The sequence below is a fragment of the Rhincodon typus genome, chromosome 1 (assembly GCF_021869965.1).
Source record: "Rhincodon typus isolate 14 chromosome 1, sRhiTyp1.1, whole genome shotgun sequence".
Classification (NCBI taxonomy): domain Eukaryota; kingdom Metazoa; phylum Chordata; class Chondrichthyes; order Orectolobiformes; family Rhincodontidae; genus Rhincodon; species Rhincodon typus.
In genome coordinates, this window is record NC_063332.1 from 153,627,921 (window position 1) to 153,649,916 (window position 21,996).

General features: G+C 38.1%; 2 protein-coding genes across 2 annotated transcripts in view; one reads left to right on the forward strand and one right to left on the reverse strand.

The window, feature by feature from the left end:
- The window catches only part of mlsl (malate synthase-like), a 43,949-nt gene extending 43,580 nt beyond the window's left edge, over nucleotides 1-369 (forward strand). Inside the window, exon 15 of the mRNA XM_020534736.2 lies at nucleotides 122-369. Within this exon, the coding sequence (XP_020390325.1) occupies nucleotides 122-245 (124 nt within the window). The 3' untranslated portion in view covers nucleotides 246-369. The remainder of the gene's footprint in view (nucleotides 1-121) is intronic.
- Nucleotides 370-5,843: 5,474 nt separating this feature from the next.
- Nucleotides 5,844-21,996, reverse strand: part of LOC125483591 (N-alpha-acetyltransferase 15, NatA auxiliary subunit-like) — a 28,716-nt gene continuing 12,563 nt past the window's right edge. The window contains exons 5-7 of the mRNA XM_048599584.1: nucleotides 20,159-20,302; nucleotides 11,231-11,328; nucleotides 5,844-8,001 (exon numbers count right to left, since the gene is read on the reverse strand). Coding sequence (XP_048455541.1) covers nucleotides 7,801-8,001; nucleotides 11,231-11,328; nucleotides 20,159-20,302 — 443 coding nt within the window. The 3' untranslated portion in view covers nucleotides 5,844-7,800. The remainder of the gene's footprint in view (nucleotides 8,002-11,230; nucleotides 11,329-20,158; nucleotides 20,303-21,996) is intronic.

The window sequence follows — 21,996 nt, forward strand, 5'->3', positions numbered from 1 at the left end:
GAGGAAATAACTATACTACTTAGAACTGCTAATGTACAATTTATTTTCCTATTGGACGAATATACTCTTGAACCATTAGCATAATTATTTAATAAGTATTCATTTTGTCTTCTTTCCCCAGCTGCAAACGACGACTTACTGTTGCTTCTGAAATGTTCCTTGAAATTGTGCAAAAACGAGATTTCCCAGAATTCCTCACCACATACCTGAACTTGGAACACACATTTTTAAGTGCAAACCATTAATTCCATAGAATCCGTATTCAACAATGCAAGATAGTTATTCCAGCAATGTTTTTGTATGCAAAAGCAAGTGATTACAAATGGCAAACTTTACAAAGGACTTCAAATAAATTTTTCAAAAATCTCAGGATCAGCACTATTATTGCATTTTTAATATTTCTAGAAAAACCTTTAAGCCTCATGTAAACATTTGCAAGTTCACATAATGAAACTCTGACAAGTGATCATTGCCACTGCTGCAGGATTCAACCAAGTAATGCACTACCAAATCCTTTGCAATCCAGTACTTTTAAAGCTTTAAAAATAATAAGGTATTTTGCTATCTTGTTGGCTTTCATTTGACATGTGAATAATCACATTTGTACCCACCGGCAAGAATGCCACATAAATTCTGTACAACATAAAAGACCCCTCTATTTGAGGGTGGGGCTACAAGCGATGCAGAATTTTGAGGAAACACTCAAGTCAGGGTACAACAGTTAGATGTGGAGTACACCTCCTTCCAGGTATGTCAAAGGCAACCTCTGAAAAGTAGTTTCTGAAATTTGAAGTATCAAAATGGTTTAAGGCATTGCATTGTGAACTAAACAAGTTAATCCAGATTGGACCAAGAACTGATTGATTGCACATTCAGGCAGATTTAACTGAACATCAGAATAGGTGAAATACAGTTATGCTGATCGCTATTACCATGGACACCTGCTGAATTACTTTCAACTTGACTAACTATAGACAATCCCCATATAAGTTCAAAAGGTCAACTCCAGAAATAGGGGGTAAGAGTTAAGCCATAGACCCCTTCAAGCTTCCTGTTATTCAACTTGTGCATGAACTCCTCTCTCAACCTCTATCCCAATAGTTTTTGATTTGCTATGCACTGACAATCTTTATCAATCTCAATCTGGAGTATGCTCATCATCGAAACATCTGCAGCCTTTTGGCATTCCAAATATTCATATTCCAGTGAAGACATTCCTGTATCTCAGTTCTAAATGGCCGATCCCAAACCATGAAAATGTTAAATCGAGAAACTGCTAATCAGCATTCCCTTGCAAAGCCCCCTCAAGAATTTCATATCATTTCAACGAGATTACCTCCCATCCTTCCAAACTTTAGACAATACAGGCTCATTCTACCCAAAATGAGAAACACAATAGATCAACACCTCGGTGGCCAGGTTTTGAATCGAGAGCAATGAACAGAATATAAAAAGCACATTTTTTTTTTTGAACAGCAGTTACGTTTTGGACAGCTATTTAACCAAACAGATTTCTAGTATCTGTAACATTTTGCTTTTGTTTTCAAATATTCACTCTTTTAAAGAGGGATCAACAGCAGGGTTTAATAGTTGTTGATACACTGACTTGTTGGTAGAGTGATTGCTGAAATTGAATTGCTTTGACACAGACAAAAATAGAGAATGCTGGAAAAGCTCTGAAAGGAGGGTCACTCAGCTCAAAACGTGAACTCTTTCCACAGATGCTGCCAGACCTGCTGAGTTTTTCCCAGCAATCTCTATTTTTGTTTTTATTTGCTTTGTCATTATCTGTCTATATTGCATTTTTTTTATTGGTCAAAAGTTGTTGAGAAATTTGTGTTGTCGTAGTCTTACTGGACCATAGGGCTGCTCTCTCATTAGAGAAAGATGACTGGTGGTGATTTAACCTGAGGGCCACCATACCTCAGGTGAGAACAAGACTCCTTCATGGTAACCTCAGCTGGTCACGGGAATTGAACCCATGCTGTTGGCATCAGACTGCTTTGCAAATCAACCATCCAGCCAACTGAGCTAAACGAACCCCTGTTGGGAAACTAATTAGATAGCCGATAGAAATATTGAAACAGTGGAAAGTTGTTGTTGTTTTGGGATCAGGATACTGAGTGCTAGCAAACTCCTGTAGATTTAAAAAAAAATAGAAAGTGTTGGAAATATACAGATCCAACAGCATATAGAGAAAATAGATAACCTTTTGAATGTAAACTTATGATTAAAGTCATAGATCATGGCTATGTCCAGATTTTGTTTATCAAGTACTGCTGTTTACCATGCTGAAACATTCACTGAACTCTTTACAGAAGACAGCAAAGTCAAATACTTTGTACTGAAAATACAAGTTTAGAAAACAAGCTACATGTCTACTTTTCAAGAAAAATATTCAGTCTGAAAATTTAACTAGTACCAATTAAAGTGTTAAAGGAAACTTGTTCCATTCCAATTCTGTGCCAATATCAAGACTAATACTTTTGCATTTGTACAAAGATTACTCTGTTTCTTTCACTACCGTGCTTAAGTTAATATGAATAGTACTCAGCCAAATGTCCTTGTCTGATTCTCATGGGGAAAGACAATCTATCAGCAAAATAATTGTGGGGCCAAACACACACTAGAGAAACAGCAGGTCTGGCAGCCAATATGGAGAGTTATTGTTTTGAGTCTAGTATGATCCTTCTTCAGAATTGAAAGCTGTTGGATTTTTAAAAATTGTATAGCTTTAACAGAGCTGGAAGAACAAGATGGCACTCCAATAAAATGGATGCTAATTAAGGTGTGAAAGGGAGAGATTTGGTATTCTCTATTAAGAGCGAAGTAAACAAGACATAAACAAGAAAAGGCTGTGTGCTGACATTTGTTTTTTTTTGGGGGGGTGCAGCAAATGTAAGAAAAATGGAGAACAGACATTGCGCTCAGTTTCTAAGGTTATGGAATTCAATATTTGAACCTTGAGGCTGAGAATTACCTAATTAGAAAAAAAGAGATGGTGTCCCTCAAGCTCACCAAGTGCTTCACTGGAACTTGCAGCAAGCCCAAGACAGAAATGTTAGCATGAAAACAAGAACTAGGAAATCAGGGTCATTCCTATGGACAGAATAAAGTTTTATTTTCAGAAAGAAGTCATCCGTCAGTGTTTGGCCTCAGCAATGTAAAGGAGACTGCACTGTAAGCAGTAGAACTAGATTAAAGCACTGCTTCACAAGGAAATTATGTTTGGGGCGTTGACAGTGAAGAGAGGGGGGTGAAAGGGCAAATATCACACCTTCTCTGATTGCATGGGGATGTGCCAAGGGGAGTGAAACAGTAGCAGCACCTCCACGCTGTAGGAATGATCCTAACTTCCCAGTTGTTTGCCATTTCAATAAATTACCTTGGTCTCATGTTAACATCTCTGCCCTTGGCTTGATGCAATGTTCCAATGAAGCACAACACAACAAGAAAAACACCTAATTTTCCATTTAAGCACTATACAGCCTCCAGGTCTAAATACTGAATCCATTACTTTTTAAAAACAGCCCCTAACCCCACAGCCTTATCTTGTTTTTGCCATTTACTTTCTCCATTATAGGGAGGACCCATTTAAGCTATTTTATATCTCTCTCTTTCACCAACATTAACAAGTTCTTTGTTTTTTCACATGGGGTCTCTACACCATCTATCCCCTTGCTTCTCCTCCACCTCTGTCAATAACATATAATGAAAAAAAAACCCACCCTTTTCACTTTAAAGTCAGTCATATTGGACTTGAAATGTTAACTCTGTTTCACTCTCCATAGATGCTGCCACACCTGCTGAGTTTCCCCAGTATTCGGTGTTTGTTTCAAATTTCCAGCATCTGTAATATTTTGCTTTCATTCAAGTGTGGGGATAATATGGTACTACTATAATCTATAAATAAGTGAAGACAAATATTTAAATTGATTACATCGCATCACATCATAGACTTTGCATACAAATATAGGAAAAAAACTATTCTGTGGGTTAAGGTGCATCTGCGGAGAGGATGAGTTAATGATTCAGGTTGATGAACTGATTATCCTCAACTTCATGCTCTTGCCTTCTTCCCATAACCTTGGATTCGCCGATGAATAATCTGGCTACCTCAGCCTCGGCAGCTCACTACAGTAAAGAATATTGCAGATTTACTAGCCTCAGAAGAAATTCCTCCACATCAGTTTTATATACGCAACCCCTTATTCTGAGATTATGATCATTTGTTTAAATTCAAATACATTACTAAATGTAATTTGTAGGTTTGAGCAGGCAAAGAGTTAAAAGAATGATTCTGCTATTCTCATTGATTGGTCTTCTAGACCCATCCTTTATCTTTATTTATCACATTACCACCACCTTTTGCCATGCATCAAGTCTTCTTCTCAGTTAATCTCTCCTGTCCTCCATTCAATCACAGGCTTTCTTCTGTCATTTCCTTGTTTCCACTTGCTCAAACTGTGCTATCCCCGACGTATTCCAGTTCTAAAGGAAACTAAACTGAAATGTTGACTTTTCTCTTTTCACTCAATCATAAACCTTTCTCTATTTTCTTCCCTCACTCTCCACTTGTTTAAAACCTTTTGCACTGACATTTTCAGTTCTGAAAGGGCTGAAATGGTAACTTTCTCTGCAGATGCTGCCTGCAATGAATATACCCCACAGTTTACTTGATTTTGCACATGCAAAATATTTTGTTCTGTACATTTTTTTGTGAATAATGCATTGAATATTTAATGTTTCTGGTGAATTTTTATTTCCTATATAATTAAATCTTATGGTAAAATGTCTATCTGGACAGAAAAATGTTTTGGTTCATATAATTCATCAAGTGGAATAACAGTCAACTGAAAGATGAGATTCCAATTACAGAAAACCAATGTTCAACTTGTATTTACGTATCTTTACAGATTCAGCCTTATTATCTTCATTAATATAGTTTACTTCAAATAATCTACAACACAGCTTATTGTATCCACAAATACAGCCACTTCATTTCTGCATAATCAAAATTAATTTATACCAAGTACTTTTTAATATACTTTCTAGACAGATGTTTCATCTACTCCATTGATCAAATGCTGTTGCAAAATTCTAAGGCAAACTTCGTGGGTTGAGGTGGGACTGAAAAAGAGTGGAACTAGTTTTCTTGTTAACTGTCAAAAAACATTCAAGAAATATTGTTACTACTGCAGTTGCCAGATACTTCTCTATTTTCCATATATTTTGTTCGTGGCAGTTTGAGATTGCTAAATGGAGTGTCCTGGATGGTGTACTCTTACCAACTTGAATGAGACTCACCAAGCTTATGTGCGCTAAAAGGTGCACTGTACTCTGATCTTACAGCAGATGATATAGTTTTTTTAAAAAAGGGTTTGACAGAAACACTAAAATGCAAGGAATTTAGACAGTATTGTTTCTTGAATAACTAGAGACAGGAAGAATTACCTTGTCAAAGCAAAAATTAATGTTTTCTCCCAAGGCAGATCAATTTATTTCTTCACCTGAGACTAACATTACTTTGGGTCTTCCTGGTAAGTGGTATGCCAGTCCAGCGGGCTAACCTGAACTTTACAGTGAGTGGACAATGAGAAGGACCTATCATTTCTGCTTTCACCCTATCAATTACAGCTGCAGTGACCTAATGGATCACTTATAACATTTGCACATGCTTGTTATTTGATCCATTCCAGGTGTGGAAATGGGCACATCCACATTTTCTAAAGAAAATGAAGACAATTTGTACCCTTCCAATTTAAAGGATTCTCATTTGCGACAAAGTGAATGCTGTTAAATGCACGGAGAGTTGATTCTAACATTAAGACTTATGACAAACATGACACAAACACTACCAGTTTATTAGATGCTGAATACAACCATTGTGGTTAAAATGGAACTAACCACATAAAACAAATGTAAAATTTTACATTTCATATTCTGTGTCGGTATTCTGTGTGCTGGATGGATCTCAGACAATGAAAAATAAAACCCTACACAAGGCTCAGTGCTGAAATGGTTTAAGACATGAACACAAAAAACCTGTGATCAAAATCAAATCCTAACAAGAGTTCAGGGTCAAAGCAATTGTATTGAAGTAGACCCACTGATAATCCTAGCTTGTGAACCAGTGAGACAGTCCATCATTCATACCAACCTAGGAAACACTATCAACAGACCCACAGCTGCATTATTTGGATGGATGTAGACAGTACTTTCAGCCTCCAACCTGAACTGTTTCAAAAGTGGTGAGGAAAAAACACACAGAAGTGCTGCAACATTCAAATGGAACATTGTGCAGTCTTTTTACTTGGTTCGTGTAGCCAAAATGTCAAGTCAGTAACATAAGAATTCACAACCTTGGATTCAACTTCTCTGAATTGTACGCTTCTTAGATACCAGCTGGGATTAGGACAGACGAAATACAAACAAGTTGTATACAATTAAAATCAAATAAACAGGGATCAAATCACACTTTCTTCATAAGTAACACAGTGGTTTAGAATCAAAATGCTGGGGCACATAATTTTTAAATAAACCTCCTGGAAACGGATATCTCCAAAATAAAAACCATGTTAATAAATACCCCAGTTGGAACAATTTTCAAAAAAAAACTGTTTATTGCATTGTATATTTGGTACCTTTTGCATTTCAGAACGATGGGAATTAATTGTAACTGCAGAAATAAAGAAGCAAATCCTTTTTTTTCCAAAAATTCTGGGCCCCTTTTAAAAACATACAAAGTTTGGGGCATGCGTAAAACTGCAGAGCAATAAGTATCTTTAGAAATGTTGGGCTTCAAGTACTATAATTGACATTGCATGGAGGGAAAAACCAGTATTCAAATGATCAATGTATAATTTTCTACATAATCTTTGTCAGGTAGTTACTGATGAGAACCTGTATCTGCATTAACAAACCAGTCCTGAGTCCAGGTCCAATCTTTGAAATTAGAACCTGAACCAAGTTAATCTATCAAAACACTTCCTACTTCATCAAACTTTCAGGATTTAAAAATAAAGTAATAACTGTTCGCTGACTACCTAAATGTATTACTTTAGGTCGTCAATAAGCAGCAATATAGAAACACAGACTCAGAACTGTTCCGTAATGCAGCTGGTGATTTCCAGATGTACTTATGTGTTTGTTAGAAAATTCCAAAGAATTTAGAAATGATGGTCAATACATGCCCTAATTTTTTTCCTCTCCCTCTTTCTCCTCTGTCTTCAGTTCCAAATACCTCTATCCCTCTTTAACACTTTTTTTAAACTGGGTACATTAATCTGTACATCACAATATACATAAGGTTTTTTTCCTGTGGTCTGCATGTAGTTTCCATTCATTTTCTGTCAGACACTGCCGCCCTGACAAAGTTTGTGCTTAGAGGATCCAGTGCTAGGGCAGCATACTGCTGACCATCACAATCTCAAGACAGCAATGATTAAACAACATTTTTGTGTCACACCCAACTTTTTAAATAGCTCTCAATATTCTTTAGAAATTACATTAAAAACCCGGAAAGCCAATTGCAAGAAGGGTGTTGAGTGCATTCAAATGATGTCAACCTCTCACTCACAGGGGGTTCACAAACACGTGGTACAGAAGTTGCCTCCAAAATTTCAGATAATATTTTTGAAGTCAGCAGGATAAAAAAAAAAGACCTTCAATTCTGAAAGTCTATGTTCTGTAAGCATTTATGAAACCCTGACACATATTTACAGATCCTGTGGTTAAGAGTGGGGAACTGACATCAGAGGTGTGCAACAAAAATGTGTTCACTTCAGGCACCATCTTCATTCAGATCTCATTGGCCAGTTCTTCAGGTTCGGTAGCACTATCTCCATTCACTGTGATCTTTGAATCATCTTCATATCCAGGAGGCATGAATGCAAGAGCATAGGGAAAAATCTTGTGACACTGTGCTCTGTAGGTTTCAGCTGTTTCTTTACAGACTCCCAGACTACCATCCCGTACAGCTTCCAACACCTTCACACATATCTGAATTAAAAAAAAAGGTCAATCTTGTCAAACTAAGAATTGTAATTACCCTGTTTGCACATTAGACCAACTGATGATAGACCTGTCATTCTACAGTATCAAGGAATAATTAAGAGTATCTCAGGAAAATATACATTTAATCAAGACCACAGAGTTAGTTCCTGAAATCATTTTAAACAGGTAGCTACTCAATGTGGTTTCAAATGGAAATATCCCCTTAGGAGGAAAAGTAAATTTTGCAGCATATTGTACATAAGGCAGACTGGGGTCCACACAATTAGATGATCTCTACCTTGTAGAAGTCATTATAACTGCTGTCAGCCTTCTCATTGGGCAATCTATGGCGTTTTCCTTGGCCTACACCAAATTTTAGGCGACAGCAGGTACTTAATAATAGACAAACCAATTTAGATAATATGAAATACTGACCATCTAGCTAGCTAGGGGGAGCCCTTCAGAAGTAGGGGGAAACAGTCTATAGCTCAAAAATGTTTTTGTGGATCCCATCGAGGAAATTAAAAACTCTGAAAAAGATTTCAGCTACATTTATTAAAGCTGGACCCAACAGTCAAAGTTGTTTAGTGTACTTATAACTGAAAAGCTAGCATCTTTACCATTAAGATGATCAGATTCCAGGGAATTATTGAAATGGAAGGCTTTTTTCCCCGCACTCCTCCAAGGTCAAACTTCTGCTTCACTAAGAAAACTGAATCATTTGACCATTTGCAAAAAAAAACTTAAGTCATTAAAAAGAACTCTTGAAAAAGAATAGCTGATAATACCTGACACTGGTGTTTACAGTTTTGTATTACAGCTGGCTTCACTGGCAAAATGAGCATTGAACTGCCAATAATTAGGATGCTCTTAACTGTTAAACCTATTAAAAATAATTTTGTGCAGATACAGGCTCCATCTGTCTTAAAAGCACACATACTGCACCAGGGATAGTATGTCTTTTCTTCATCGTTGGGCTTTGCATTAGATTAAGCAGTCACTGTCACAACATGTGCTTTTGAAAACAGATAGAGGGAGTTGGGTAAATTTTTCTCTCAGCCAAGTGGACTTTTGGACCTGACTGAAAAGGGATTTAACAGTCTAGAAAGCTAATTAACTGAGAGACTTAACCAAGCTTATTCACTTCAGCCCAAGCAATATTCATTTATCTGACGTCTTCCTGCACAATCAAAGTAGCTATCAAATGCTGGTGAGAGAGTCTGGAAATCCTTAAAATAACTAATGAAAAATATTTTTCTCCATTTTTTCTTTTATTCAGCTATTGCTGAAGCCACTCCTGCTATCTACGTTTTGAAAGCCAGGTTCATGTTACTGCACTCATTACTATGCTCTATGTGAACATTAATAGCAGCATGCAACTCCATTCCTGATGCTTTAACAGAGATTACACATAATTTAGAATAACAACTTTGATCTTCTGCCTTTTTTAACCACAGTATCATTAATAATTTGTAATATTATGAGAGGCATGGATACGGTGAATAGCCAAAGTCTTTTCCCCAACATAAGGGAGTCCAAAACTAGACAACAGAGGCTTAAGGTGAGAAGGGAAAGACTTAAAAAGGACCTAAAGGGAAACTTACTCTCACAGAGGGTGGTGAGTGCATGGAATGAGCTGCCAGAGGAGGTGGTGAGGCTGGTATAATTACGACATTTAAAAAGCATCTGGACGGGTATATGAACAGGAAGGGTTTGCAGGGATATGGCCAAATGCTGGCAAATGGGACTAGATTAAATTAGAATATCTGGTCGGCGTGGACAAGTTGGACCGAAGGGTCTGTTTCAGTGCTGTACAAGTATGAAAGGTAATCTGCTATACAATAATGCTAGTGAGGTGCCACAACGGGTCCGAACTATTTATAATCTATATTAATGACCTGGACGCAGGGATGGAAGGTACTATATCCAAATTTGCAGATGTCACTAAAATAGATGGAAAAGTAAGCTGCAAAAAAGAAATAAGAAACTTACAAATGGATATGGAGAGATTAGGTGAATAGGCCAAACTTTGGCAGATGGAGTTTAACGTTGTTAAGCGTGAGGTTATTCATTTTGATCTGAAGAGTAGGAAGGTGTCATATTATCTAAACAAAGACACATCAGGGTGCTTCAGTGCAGAGGGATCTGTGCATGAGTCACAGAAAGCTAGTATGCAGGTACAGCTGGTAACAAGGAAAGCAAATGGAGTTTTAGCATTTACTGAAAAAGAAATAAGAGTTAAAGAGCAGGGAAGTGTTGCTGCAACTAGACAAGGCATTAGTGAGTCTACACCTGAAGTACTGTGCACAGTTTTGGTCTCTATACTGGAGATGTAGTTGGACTGAAGGCAACTCAGAGGAGATTCACTACATTGATTCTAGGTGAGGGGTTTGACTTATAAGGAAAAATTGAGCAGTTTAGCTTTATACTCCCTATTGAATTTAGAAGAATGAAAGGAGATCTAATTGAAGTACACAGATGCTGAAGGGATTGATGAATTAGACATAAAAACTATGTTTCTTCTTGTGGGGCAATCTAGACCGAGAGGTTATAGTTTTAGGATAAGGGGGTAGCAGACTTAAAACAGAGAAATTACTTCTCTCAAAGGGTTATGAGAATTTGTGTGATTCACTACCCCAGAGTACCATGGATGTAGAGACATTGAGTAAATTTGAGGAGGAGATAGGCATATTTTTAATTAGTAATGGGTTGAAGACTTACGGGGAGTGGGTAGGAAAATGGAGTTGAGGTCAAGATGAGATCAACCATGATCATACTGAATGGCGGAGCAAGCTTCAGGGGCTGATCTACATAATCCCTACGCCTTCCACTTACAGTATTAATTGTTTTGCAGTTCTAGTTTCAATTTTAGTGCAAATGGGTTAACAAGAGCAGATGTTTCTTGCTAACTGATACAGAAGAAATAAAGTAACTCACAAGAAGTGGATTTGCATAAAGTTGCAGAAAGATCCATCACGAGAGTCAAACTGATACGACAATGATCCCAAACTACGCAGAATACAGTAGTTCTAAAGCAGTATTCTAGCCCAGCCCTTTTTTTCCTCACCTTGCTAACCTCTCAACTATGAAGCATCTGCAGCCATGGGTGGGACAGCCTTAATCATCGGTCGCTGCAGATTAAAAGCAGGCCATTTCTTTTCACTGACTGAAGCATGTATGAGGGGCCTGCAAGGAGAGAAAAATGGGAATTTGTTTCTCAAACAATAAAGCTCACCTGGATGCTTCTCTTGTCTAGAAATTCATCAAGTCCTGTAGCTAATTCCACTGCCCTTTTTTGACTGGAAGGATCATTGTAGTACATCATTTTGGCAGCTGTAAAAAAAATATTAACAGTTTTATATCTTCCTGTGAAAAGAATAACAGATGCAATTTGGAAGAGGGGGCAAAACCCCAAAATCTTGACTTTACCTGTCAGGGTTTCAGAAGCTGTAGCTAAGGCTAAGGCTATCAATACACATTCAACTTAGCTTCCTTTAAGAAACGAAGCCTTCCCTAAGCTGCTGTGCACTATTTTACCGGATTACTTAATCACTAGGTTTCAAATACTTTTTCAAGTATTAAATCCAGTTTGACAAGTGACATTTGGTTAATCAAGCATACTTTTTCAATAAAGTATTCTAGTTTTGCCTAGTGAAAAATTCCTCTGCATAAAAAAAAAATTGATTGCTAAAGATAACCAGGCAAGCCACGCAAAATTGGCACCCCTTAATTCTGAGACTATGCCCTCTAGTGGTAGACTCTCCCATGAGAGGAGATGTCCTCTCAGCATTTACCCTGGCAAGCCTTTAATTAATCCTACATGTCTCAATGACATCACCTCTCACTCCCAACCTGTTTAGCCTTTGTTCATAAATCAATCCCTCCATTCTAGGGATAATTATAGTGAACTTTCACTGAACTGCCTCCAATGAAACGATATATATTCTTAAATAAGGAGACCAAAACTGCTCATGGTACTGCAGATGTGGTCTCACCACCACTTTGTATAGCTGCAGCACAACTTTCCTACTCTGATCCTCCAAATCCTTTGAAATAACGGCCAATATTCCATTAGCCTTCCTGATTATGTGCTGCACCTGTGTGTTAATCTTCTGTATTTCATGCACAAGTACCCCCAAATCCCTTTGTGCCACACCTTTCTGCATTTTTTTCTCCATTTAAATAATGTTCTGATCTCCCTTCCAAGATGAACCACTACACAGTTTCCAACATAATACACCATTTGCCAACTTTTTGCCCATTTGGATAAATTACCAAAATGACTCCGTAAGTTGTTTGTATGAGCTAGATGGGTTTTTAAAAGAACATTTGGCAGTAGTTACATGGCTGCCTTTAACTTAACGTTTAATTTCAGACTTTTGTTTCTTATTAAATTCCAATTTCGCCACCTGACAAGGTAGCACTCTGGATTACCAATCCAGTGACATCATCATTACCGTCTCCCATATTCTATAACAGGAACACATCCTGTCTCAATGTCAATGTTCACTTATGGACAAATCAATGACTGTGGTATCTAATTCTAACTAACTCAGTCAGCAAACAGCATCTTCAGTAATTTATATTGCTCCTTGGAAATAGTGGCAATTACCTTCTTTTTAAATTCATTCACTGGGTGAGGCCATCATTGGCTAGGCCAGTATTTATTGCTATCCTTAAATGCCCAGACAGCAGTGAAGAATCAACCACATTATTGTGGGCCAGACCAAGTAGAGATGGCAGATTTCCTCCCCTGAAGCACATTTGTGTCAGAAAAACTGATCTGGTTCAATCAACAATGGAATCATGGTCTTCATTAGATTCTTAATTCCAGATTTTCTTTTATAAAAGAATCCAAATTCCACCATCTGCCATGGTGGCATTTGGACACTGGCCCCCATATCATTATCAGGGTCTCTGGATTAAAGTCTGGTGATAATACCACTAGGCCCTTGCCTCCCCTTTCTCACCTAATATGGAGATTTCCCATATGGAAGGATACCATGTTTAAAATAAAGTTTATTTAATAATTTACGAAAGAGACTTTCAATGTAGATTATGCAGACCCTTGCTACCAATGGGAGGTGTAGAAAGCAATAGGTGGGGAAAAAAAAAGAATATTTGAAATGCTGGTAACCAGACTGATCCAGATCAAGTTTGTGATGTGACAGTAACATAAACAAGGTTCAATTTGTGGGTTGACTTTAAAACAAATAGTGAATAAATAAAGGGAAATTGTTTACAAACTTTAAGCCCAGAGCTCTTCCAACTGTTCCCCAGGCTTTTCATTACTCCTTTGTTTTATTCATTGATTGGATAAGGGCAATGCTTGCAAGGCTAGTAATTATTGCCCATCCCTAAGCACAATTAAAATGGTGGTGCAGAACTGCCTTCTTGAACCATTGCACTCCATTTGGCAAAAGGCACATCTACAGTGCTAGAAGGATGGATATTCTAGGAATGTGACCCAGTAGAAGTGAATGAAATGGCGATATAGTTCCAAGTGAGCTTATATGTGGCTTAGAGGAAACTTGCAGTGGTGTTCCTGTGCACCTGCTGCTGTTGTCCTTCTACGTCTTAAGAGGCTGGCGACTCAAGAGGTGGCATTGAAAAAGCCTTGAACTGCTGTAGTGTACCCTGAACATGGTACATACTGGAGGCACAAGCACCTGTGTTAAAGGGAATTAAGGCCTCCAAGCAGCATCCTAGGCACAGCAATTTATGGTTGGTCTTGTTAAGTTTTTGTCGCTCCCCTGGTTGTTGATGGTGAGGGATTTAGTAAAGGTAATCCCACTAGGATATGGACAGTTTGTCTTTTGATAATGATGATCATGGTTTAGTACTTATATAGCACAAATGCCATATTAATCAGACCATGCATAAATCTTGTCCAGTTCTTGATGCATGCTGGCAATGACTGCTTCATTATTTGAGAAATTGTGAACTGTAGCCAGTGAACACACCATTTCTGACATTATGGTAAAAGGAAGGTCATTGATGATGAAGGTGAAGATAACTGGATCTAGCACAGTGCCCAGTGGAACTCCTGCAGTGATATCCTGGGGCCTAGAATGAATGATCTAATGAAACCAAATTTCATGGTTCTAGATATGATTCCAGTTAGAAGAGAGATTTTCCCAATTTCCACCTACTTCAATTTCAATAGGACTCCTTGATGCCACACTCCATCAACAACTGCCTTGAGTTCAAGGGCAGATACACGCACTGCTGACTTTCAGCTTAGTCTTGATCCAAACAGGGACTGAGTTATAGAACCAAGTGGTCTTAGCAGAACTCAGATTAATTTTGTTGAGGAAGATATTTGTGAGCGAACACCATAAGATAGCATTGCCGATGGCATCTATGTTCACTTAACATGATTGAGAGAATCCTGACGCAGTAATTACATAGTTGGCATTTGCTCAATATTTTGTAGATTGTGAAATTTTACGAATTGAGAGGTAGGTTCCAGTGTTATAGATGTGTTGAAACAGCTTGACTAAAGGTGTTCCAGAGCACGTCTTCAGCAGCATATGCAGTATGTTGTCGCAGCCTATAGGCCTTTGCCATATCCAGTCGGTGCAACAATTCCTTGAAATGAGGTGAAGGAATCAAATTAGTTGAAAACTGACTTCTATGATGGTAGGATTTTAGGAAGAGGTGGAGATGAATCATACGCTCTGCACTTGTGGCTGCACATGATCATGTTGAATGGTTGAGCAGGGTCAACAGGCTGAATGGTCTCCTCCTATTTTATATGTTTCTATATTTTTCTTTCCTATGCACCAGTGCAATGGTGCAGATATTTTCTAATCAATCTATTCAGTAGGTAGTGAGCCATCAAGGTAAATGATAACAGGACACTATCTAATTCCATTGATAATTTCAAAGTCAACATGGATTTTAGAAAAAGGAAATCATGTTTGACAAATCCCCTGGAATTGTGTTTGAGGATACAACTAGTAGAGTAGATTAGGGGGAAAGTAGTGGGTGTGGTGAATTTGGATTTTCAGGTAATTGAGGGTAATATGTCAGTATGGATTGAGATCGGTCAGGGTCAAGTGTAGAGTGCATAACTTCACTGTACGATAAGTATACAAAGCAACTAGCCTCAAAATTTGACTAGCTCGAGGCAAGGCCGACTGATGAGCAATGAGATGATGAGCAGGCTGATCACCTGCTCTGGTCTGATCTTCAACATGTCCATGTAAAACGGTTCATTTGAGAGTGTAAGCATTGTATATGTAAGATTTTTGCAGTTTCTTTTTGTAGCATACTTGGCTTTACAAAGAACATTGGGTATATTCCATTGTTCGAACTGCCTTAGGTTACTGACATCCAGAGTAAACTTGACAGGCCAGGGAAAGTGGGAATAAAAGCCTACACTAAATATGTGCCCACACTGTACAAAATACTCCAGCTGAGGTCGAACAAGTGCCTTTTTAAGTACAGCTTCACGTCCTTGCTCTTGTTCTCTATACCACTATTAAAGCCAAGAATTCTGCATGCTTTAACAACTCTTCCCACCGGTCCTGTCACTTCCAGCGATGTGCGCACATATACACCCAGATCCTGCACTCTCTAGAATTTACCAGTTATTTTATTTCATCTTTCAATGCTCTATCTACCAAAGTGCATCACCTCATACTTCTCTGCATTGAGCCTTATCTGTCCACTTCTCTAATTTGTCAATGTCCTTTTGAAGTTTCACATTGTTCTCCTCAGTTTATAATTCTTCCACGGTTTGTGTCATTCGCAAACTTTGAAACTGTCTCCTGCTCACCAAGATCCAGATCATCAATATATATCAAAACAAGCAAGGGTCCTAATGCCAACCCCTGGAAAACTCCATTATAAAAACTTTTCCCCAACCTGAAAAACATCCATTGACCATTACACTCTGTTTCCTAACACTCAGACAATTTCGTATTCACATTGTTATTGTTCCTTTTATAGGTTTCCTCAAATCAGCAGTCTGGCACTGTATCATGTGCCTTTTAAAAATTTGTGTATACCACATCAACATCGTTACGTGTTATCTCTTTGAAACAACTTGAGCAAATTAGTGAAACACAATTTCCCCCTTAAAAATCCATGCCAACTCTTCCTAGTTAACCCACTATTTTCCAAGTGACTACTAATTCTATCCCGAATTACTGTTTCTAGAAGTTTCCCCACCACCAAAGTTAAAAGGCCTTGTCTGTAATTGCTGGGATTATCCTTACAAGGTGGTAGCTAATGGCGTATCACAATGAGCTTGAGCCCCAGCTATTCACAATATATATCAATGATTTGGATGAGGGAATTAAAGGGAATGTTTCCAACCTTGACAATACAAAACTAGGAAGAAATTATGAGTGGTGAGGTGGAAGTAAAGAGGTTTCAAAGCAACTTAGCCAGGTTATACCATGTTTGCCTACTCATTCAATGTGAATAAGCTTGAAATTATTCACCTCGGGTGGTTGGGGGGGATGGGCAAGAGGAAGAAGCTAAGTCACAAATATATTTAAGAAAGCAATTGATAGATTTCGGAATTCAAAAACATTAATGAGTATGAGGAGAGGAAGAATGTGTTAGAGATAGAAAATCAGACATGTCAGACTGAATGGCACACTCTTGCTCCAATTTTCTATGCTTCTGTGATTCAAAGACTTCAACCTTGTGCTCTGCACTCACGCGCTGGGCTCTTCAACATTGAAGAATGAGATGAATGTGGATCCTCCTTCTTTTGGTTAGTTGGTTTGTTGTCCACTACTATTCACCACTCGGAATGCTAAGATTGTTTGATGTGACTCGATCACATGGTGTTTCTAGTTCCTAATCTGCAAACAATCCTGTAATGTAGTTTCCCCTGCATAGAATAACTAATACTGTGACAGACATGTTCTCCTGCACTTCTCATTGAATCCATTTATACACTGGCTCGACGACAATGCCAGAATGTGCAATGGGCCAGGTACTGAGGATTTATGTAGTGATTGAATATAATTCGGTTGATGATCCATAGCATCTCAAAGACACCCATTTTTGAGCTGCTATATCTGTTCTGAACTAACATTTAGTAGTGAATGTGTCATAGAGCATGATGGAAGTGTGATAATAGGAAGTCAACTTTATAAGGACTGTTGTGATCATTACTAGCAGTGCAGAACAAATTCATCTTTGTCAGGTAAATTACTGGGGGTCAGTTCAAGTAGGTTATTTCCCTTGTGGTTGCTCCCAGCCCATCTGCTCCTAGTTATTCTGGCAGCTATGTCGATTGGTCCGCAGTGGTACTGCAGGGTCATTCTTAATGATAAATGCTTTAAGACCTCCGTTCAGATGAAAACGCACTCCCTTTCTGCGTTCAATCCTTTCAAGTGATGTTCAATGCAGAAGTGAAGCAGGTGAGACTTGGATCAATGTTAAAATCTGTTTAAATCCAAGTTTAAAATCAATGTTAAGCATGGTCAGAGTCACTCTACATTACATTCCGACTTTACATTAGTGTGCCACCTCGTATGGCGGATTTATGGGGTACAATGTAGTGAAATATGGTAATGGAGGAATGTGGGACATTTGCCACTTTGGCAAGGTTCAGTGAGTGCAACCATGTTAGTCTTTCGCTTGTCTGATCTGCAGGGAAGCTCTCCCAATTTTGGCACAAGTCCCCACAGGCTAATGAAGACAATTCTGCAGGGTTAACCGGGCTTGCTGTGCCTTGGTCAATGCTGATTGGTGCTCCAATCTTTTTGTAGAGATTTGATTAGCTTCTTAAACAATCGTCGAGGGTAACTAAGAGCCAAAACTATTGTGTTTGACCTAGAGTCACAGAGGCTGGTCCAGGTGAGAATCACATACAGGTCACAGTAAGGATAGGAGAAATCTTTCATTACCTGATATTAGCCAATCAGCTGAGTTTTTACAACAATCCAGTTGATTCATAATTACAATGAATGATAAGAAGATTTTTAATTTAGTTTAGTTTTGTTTAAATATATATGCCCCACCTGCCATACTGTTGTTTAAGTTCATCTTCAGACCATGAGACCAGGTCTTAAGATTACCAGTATGATAATAATCACCGAACTACTGCATTTGTAAATATATGTACATATTTTCATCATAGTCAAAACCACTATTTGATGGTAACATTACATTTTCATTACACAAAATGACAAGATATCTTTTAACCTATGATTTTAGGGTCAAATTCACGATGACTTCAACTTTTGTGCAAGAATCATAAACAATGGTTTTGATTGTAGTTTACCATATAACATAGTGAGGGTTGTATCCCAGTCCTAACCTCCCCACATCATCTTGACGGAGGGCAGTGAAGCCAGGAGTTCGTCGTTTACTGACAGTCCTAATTCATTGTATGAAAACTTCCCCGGTTTATACAATTCAGTAACAAGCGCTTAAACTACTCAACTTAGAGAGTCCTTTTTAAGTGACTGTTAATAATAAACAATACTACTTGAAAACCTATTTAATAAGAAATATCATTGAGTTTCAGCCTCATTGTAGTAATGTTTTCTAAGTGTTTTAAATACATAAAGTTATCCCTTAAATGTATCTAATAATGGAGAAGTAGCAGCCACCAATATCCCTTGTAATATTTTAGGGTGCTACCTCTAAATTTTTTCCCATGGTAATCAGAAGAGGCAGACTTGTATGTAGCTTAGATTTTGCTTGTTTTGCTTTGGGGAAACATTGGCATTCAATTTTAAAAATTTGTTAAAAAAACTTCAGAGTATCATAGGATGGTTCACTATTCTCCATTAAATAAGCATCTAATCCATTATAATGAAGTGCCAAGTGCAAGTTAGAAACCTTTCACAACCGCAAGGATTTTTAAAAAAACAAACTCAGGTTATACATTTTTAGAAATCAGCGTTAGTACACAGTACTTACCCAATGACTTTTTTTTGTGAAGGGAAGCAGATACGGTCAAATGAGAGAACCAATGAGAATAAGGAGCAGGACAGAATTTCACAGACTTTATTTAGATACAAGGTACAACTACAACTGGATTTGTGAATTCCTTTGCACAATTTCTCCACAAGTAATTTGACCAAGGTCCCATTCAATCATCTCATTTTTTTTTTTGAAAAAGAGCAATGAAAAGAGGATTAAGTATTTCTCTGATTAGAAGTGGCTTTATGCGGAATTCTGGAAACTTTCACTGGACAAACTGGAAGCACTGCTTCTAAAACAAAATCCAGTCTCATTATTTCCAGTTTGTTACCTTTTATAGCTGGCAGTAAATGTGGAGTGACGACCTGGTTTAAACTCCATTAATGGAGCTTTCCTCAAAGAAACGCTCAGATGAACCACTTTTGCAACAAAACCACTATCTCTTTCTTTTTGCAGCGAAAGACTAATTTTGATTACATTGCCCATTTAGTAGAAGCTGCAAACAGACAAGAGATTAGTTTACTGGTGCACAAGAGCTTTGTAGTTTAAAATAAAACAATAGGCAGGAACAAGTGATGTTAGACTAAAAATGAATGCAGACTTCATGCGTGGCAATAACATGTTTAACAGTTCTTAGCACAAGTGCAACAAGAATACCCCAGGTTGCATTTATGGTCTGGTGAATTAGCTGATCTCAACAGAGGAACTATTGGAAACATTAAAATTAGTTTGTGTTGATGAGTTCTGAAAGAAAAAGTGAGATAGAAGATTTTCTTGCATACACACAAGAACATAAGATGGGGTAGGAATTACAAAGATGTCAAGGCATATTGTTGCCAAGGACTGGATCAGGCTAACAATTGTGTAAGATCAAGCACTTGACAAATGTACAGCAGCATTGCTGATATCAGTAAAATTGCTTCCCAGCATGAGTCACCATATTTATAAACAATTTAAGGCTAGAGAGAACAGCAATGTTAAGAGAAGAGAGTTTTGCATATACTACAACTGCAATGGTTTGAATCTGCTTTCACTTTATTTGTCATCACCAATTAATTAATTATGCGCAACATGAACACAAATCATTTCAAAAGTACTTCCCTCTTCAACTGAAACCCTGCTAAGCACAGCAATAACAAATCATCCTGTTATCTACACTATGCAGATCCAAAACAGCTCGGCGAGCCAACCAACCTCAACACCCACAACCCGAGCTACAGATCTACTCCAAAACCTTAGATCCAATGAAACTACTTTCACTTACCAGCTAACCTGTGTGGAATTGAGTTCAAGTGCTTGCTTAGGAAAGCCTCATTAAAACTCTTTGGATTTGTGTCTCCAAACAACCTGCTCATTTGCTGCGTCAGCACTGTTTGAACAGCATCAGGCACATTTTTACTCTCCGATACTGCAACAATAAAAGAAAAATTTGTTTGTTCATCTGTGTAAGCATACTTTTCAACATTATACCAATGTAAATGAGAAGACAGTTTTTTAAAAAAAAAAAAATCACACTTTAAATGAACAGTTTAATTTGAAAAAATTTAATATGCTTTTGAGATCATCTATGTTGTACTTGTTATAGAGGTGACCTGTACCTGGCTATGGAAGGTAACTTGGACTTGGACACACTAAGCGGCCCATGCCTGCTTACAAGATGGCAGACAGAAGCTAAGCAAAACTAAGCAGCCTGCTCACACAGTGAAATACAATGGTACCTTTGGACAGAACGGCTAGAGGGTCAGCAAAAGAACGCTGTACGTTCCCATCTGAGACAGTTCTGATAAAAGGATGACTTAGGACAGATAAATGACCAATTCCAGCTTTATTAACAAAAGGACGATTGTCCCAGTAAATGAATAACGTCAGGTGCTACATTAGGTCCTCAAGCAGCTGCAAGGATAACAGCTCAAGTTATTTTGTAGTAAATAGTTGCCTCTTTGAAGCTACCAGAAATATTAAATAGTTTCTAGCTAAAAATGCTCTAATCACAGAAGTTGATTTCAACATATAACCAGGATATAATACAAGCCTTAGAAAAACATTTAAGCTTAGATGTAAAGATTAAACTAGCCTTAGGAGACGCCTTCTCCTATGCCCTGAACAAGATAGATCGATCACAACCCATAAATTACCAAATGCTTACAGTAGAAATAGTTGTATAACGTTACACTTTTAATTAACTTTATAAACAGAAGTTAACCTCATAGCAATTAGTTAAAACTGACTTTTTATTTTCACAATATGTAATCGGGAAATGGGAAAATAAAAGGAGTAACTGAATGTGATAAAAGACAGCACCAAAATACAATGGGTGATAGAATTTGAGCTGTCCTTACAGATAAACAAGCCTGAGAAAGACCCAAAGGAGTATAGCCATTAAGCTTTTAGAATGCATAGGAAGATCCTGAGGCTTAGCGATTACAATGTGTAGCTGTCCATGGAAGTGCCCATTATTGAATAGGTGTCCCACAGGATTGGGGGAAGGCCAGTGACTATGTTGTATTTGATTATCGTAACACAAAATGTATAAGAATGCTGTATTCCTTCGTAAAAGCAGAGGGTGTGTCATTGATCTATCTTCCAAAGCCAGATTTGGGGAAGATCCGTTGGCCCTCTCCCTGCATAAACCGGTTTCTGCTTGAATAAACATCTTCCACTTGCCTGAATCCTGCTTGCCTCCACAGTCTTTGTCCTGGGTTGGGGGAAAAATAGATTGGCGCAGCAAGAAGGGTGCCCAGCCTGAAGCTGGTACACCTCAGGCCACAATCTGGTTAAGTATGTTTATTTACCACTCTTTCTAGCCAGCATGGCACTTGGTGGTGGTGGTGGTAGGGGTGGGGGTGTGCGGCTTCTGCAAGCCAGGACATGAAACAAACTTTTAGAGTGGACTGAATATGAGACACAGGATCAAGCATTGAGGAAATGAGCACCCAGCACGAGAATGTGTGAAATGACGCAACTCCCTGCTCGTAATATAGGAGAAAAGTGGGGGTTGCGAGTCCCGGCACTATCATGTGCAAAAATAAAGAAGAAAAAAAGTGAAATAAGAAGAGGAAAGAAAAGCGAAAGACCAGAAATCTCTGGCACGAGACAAGTGTG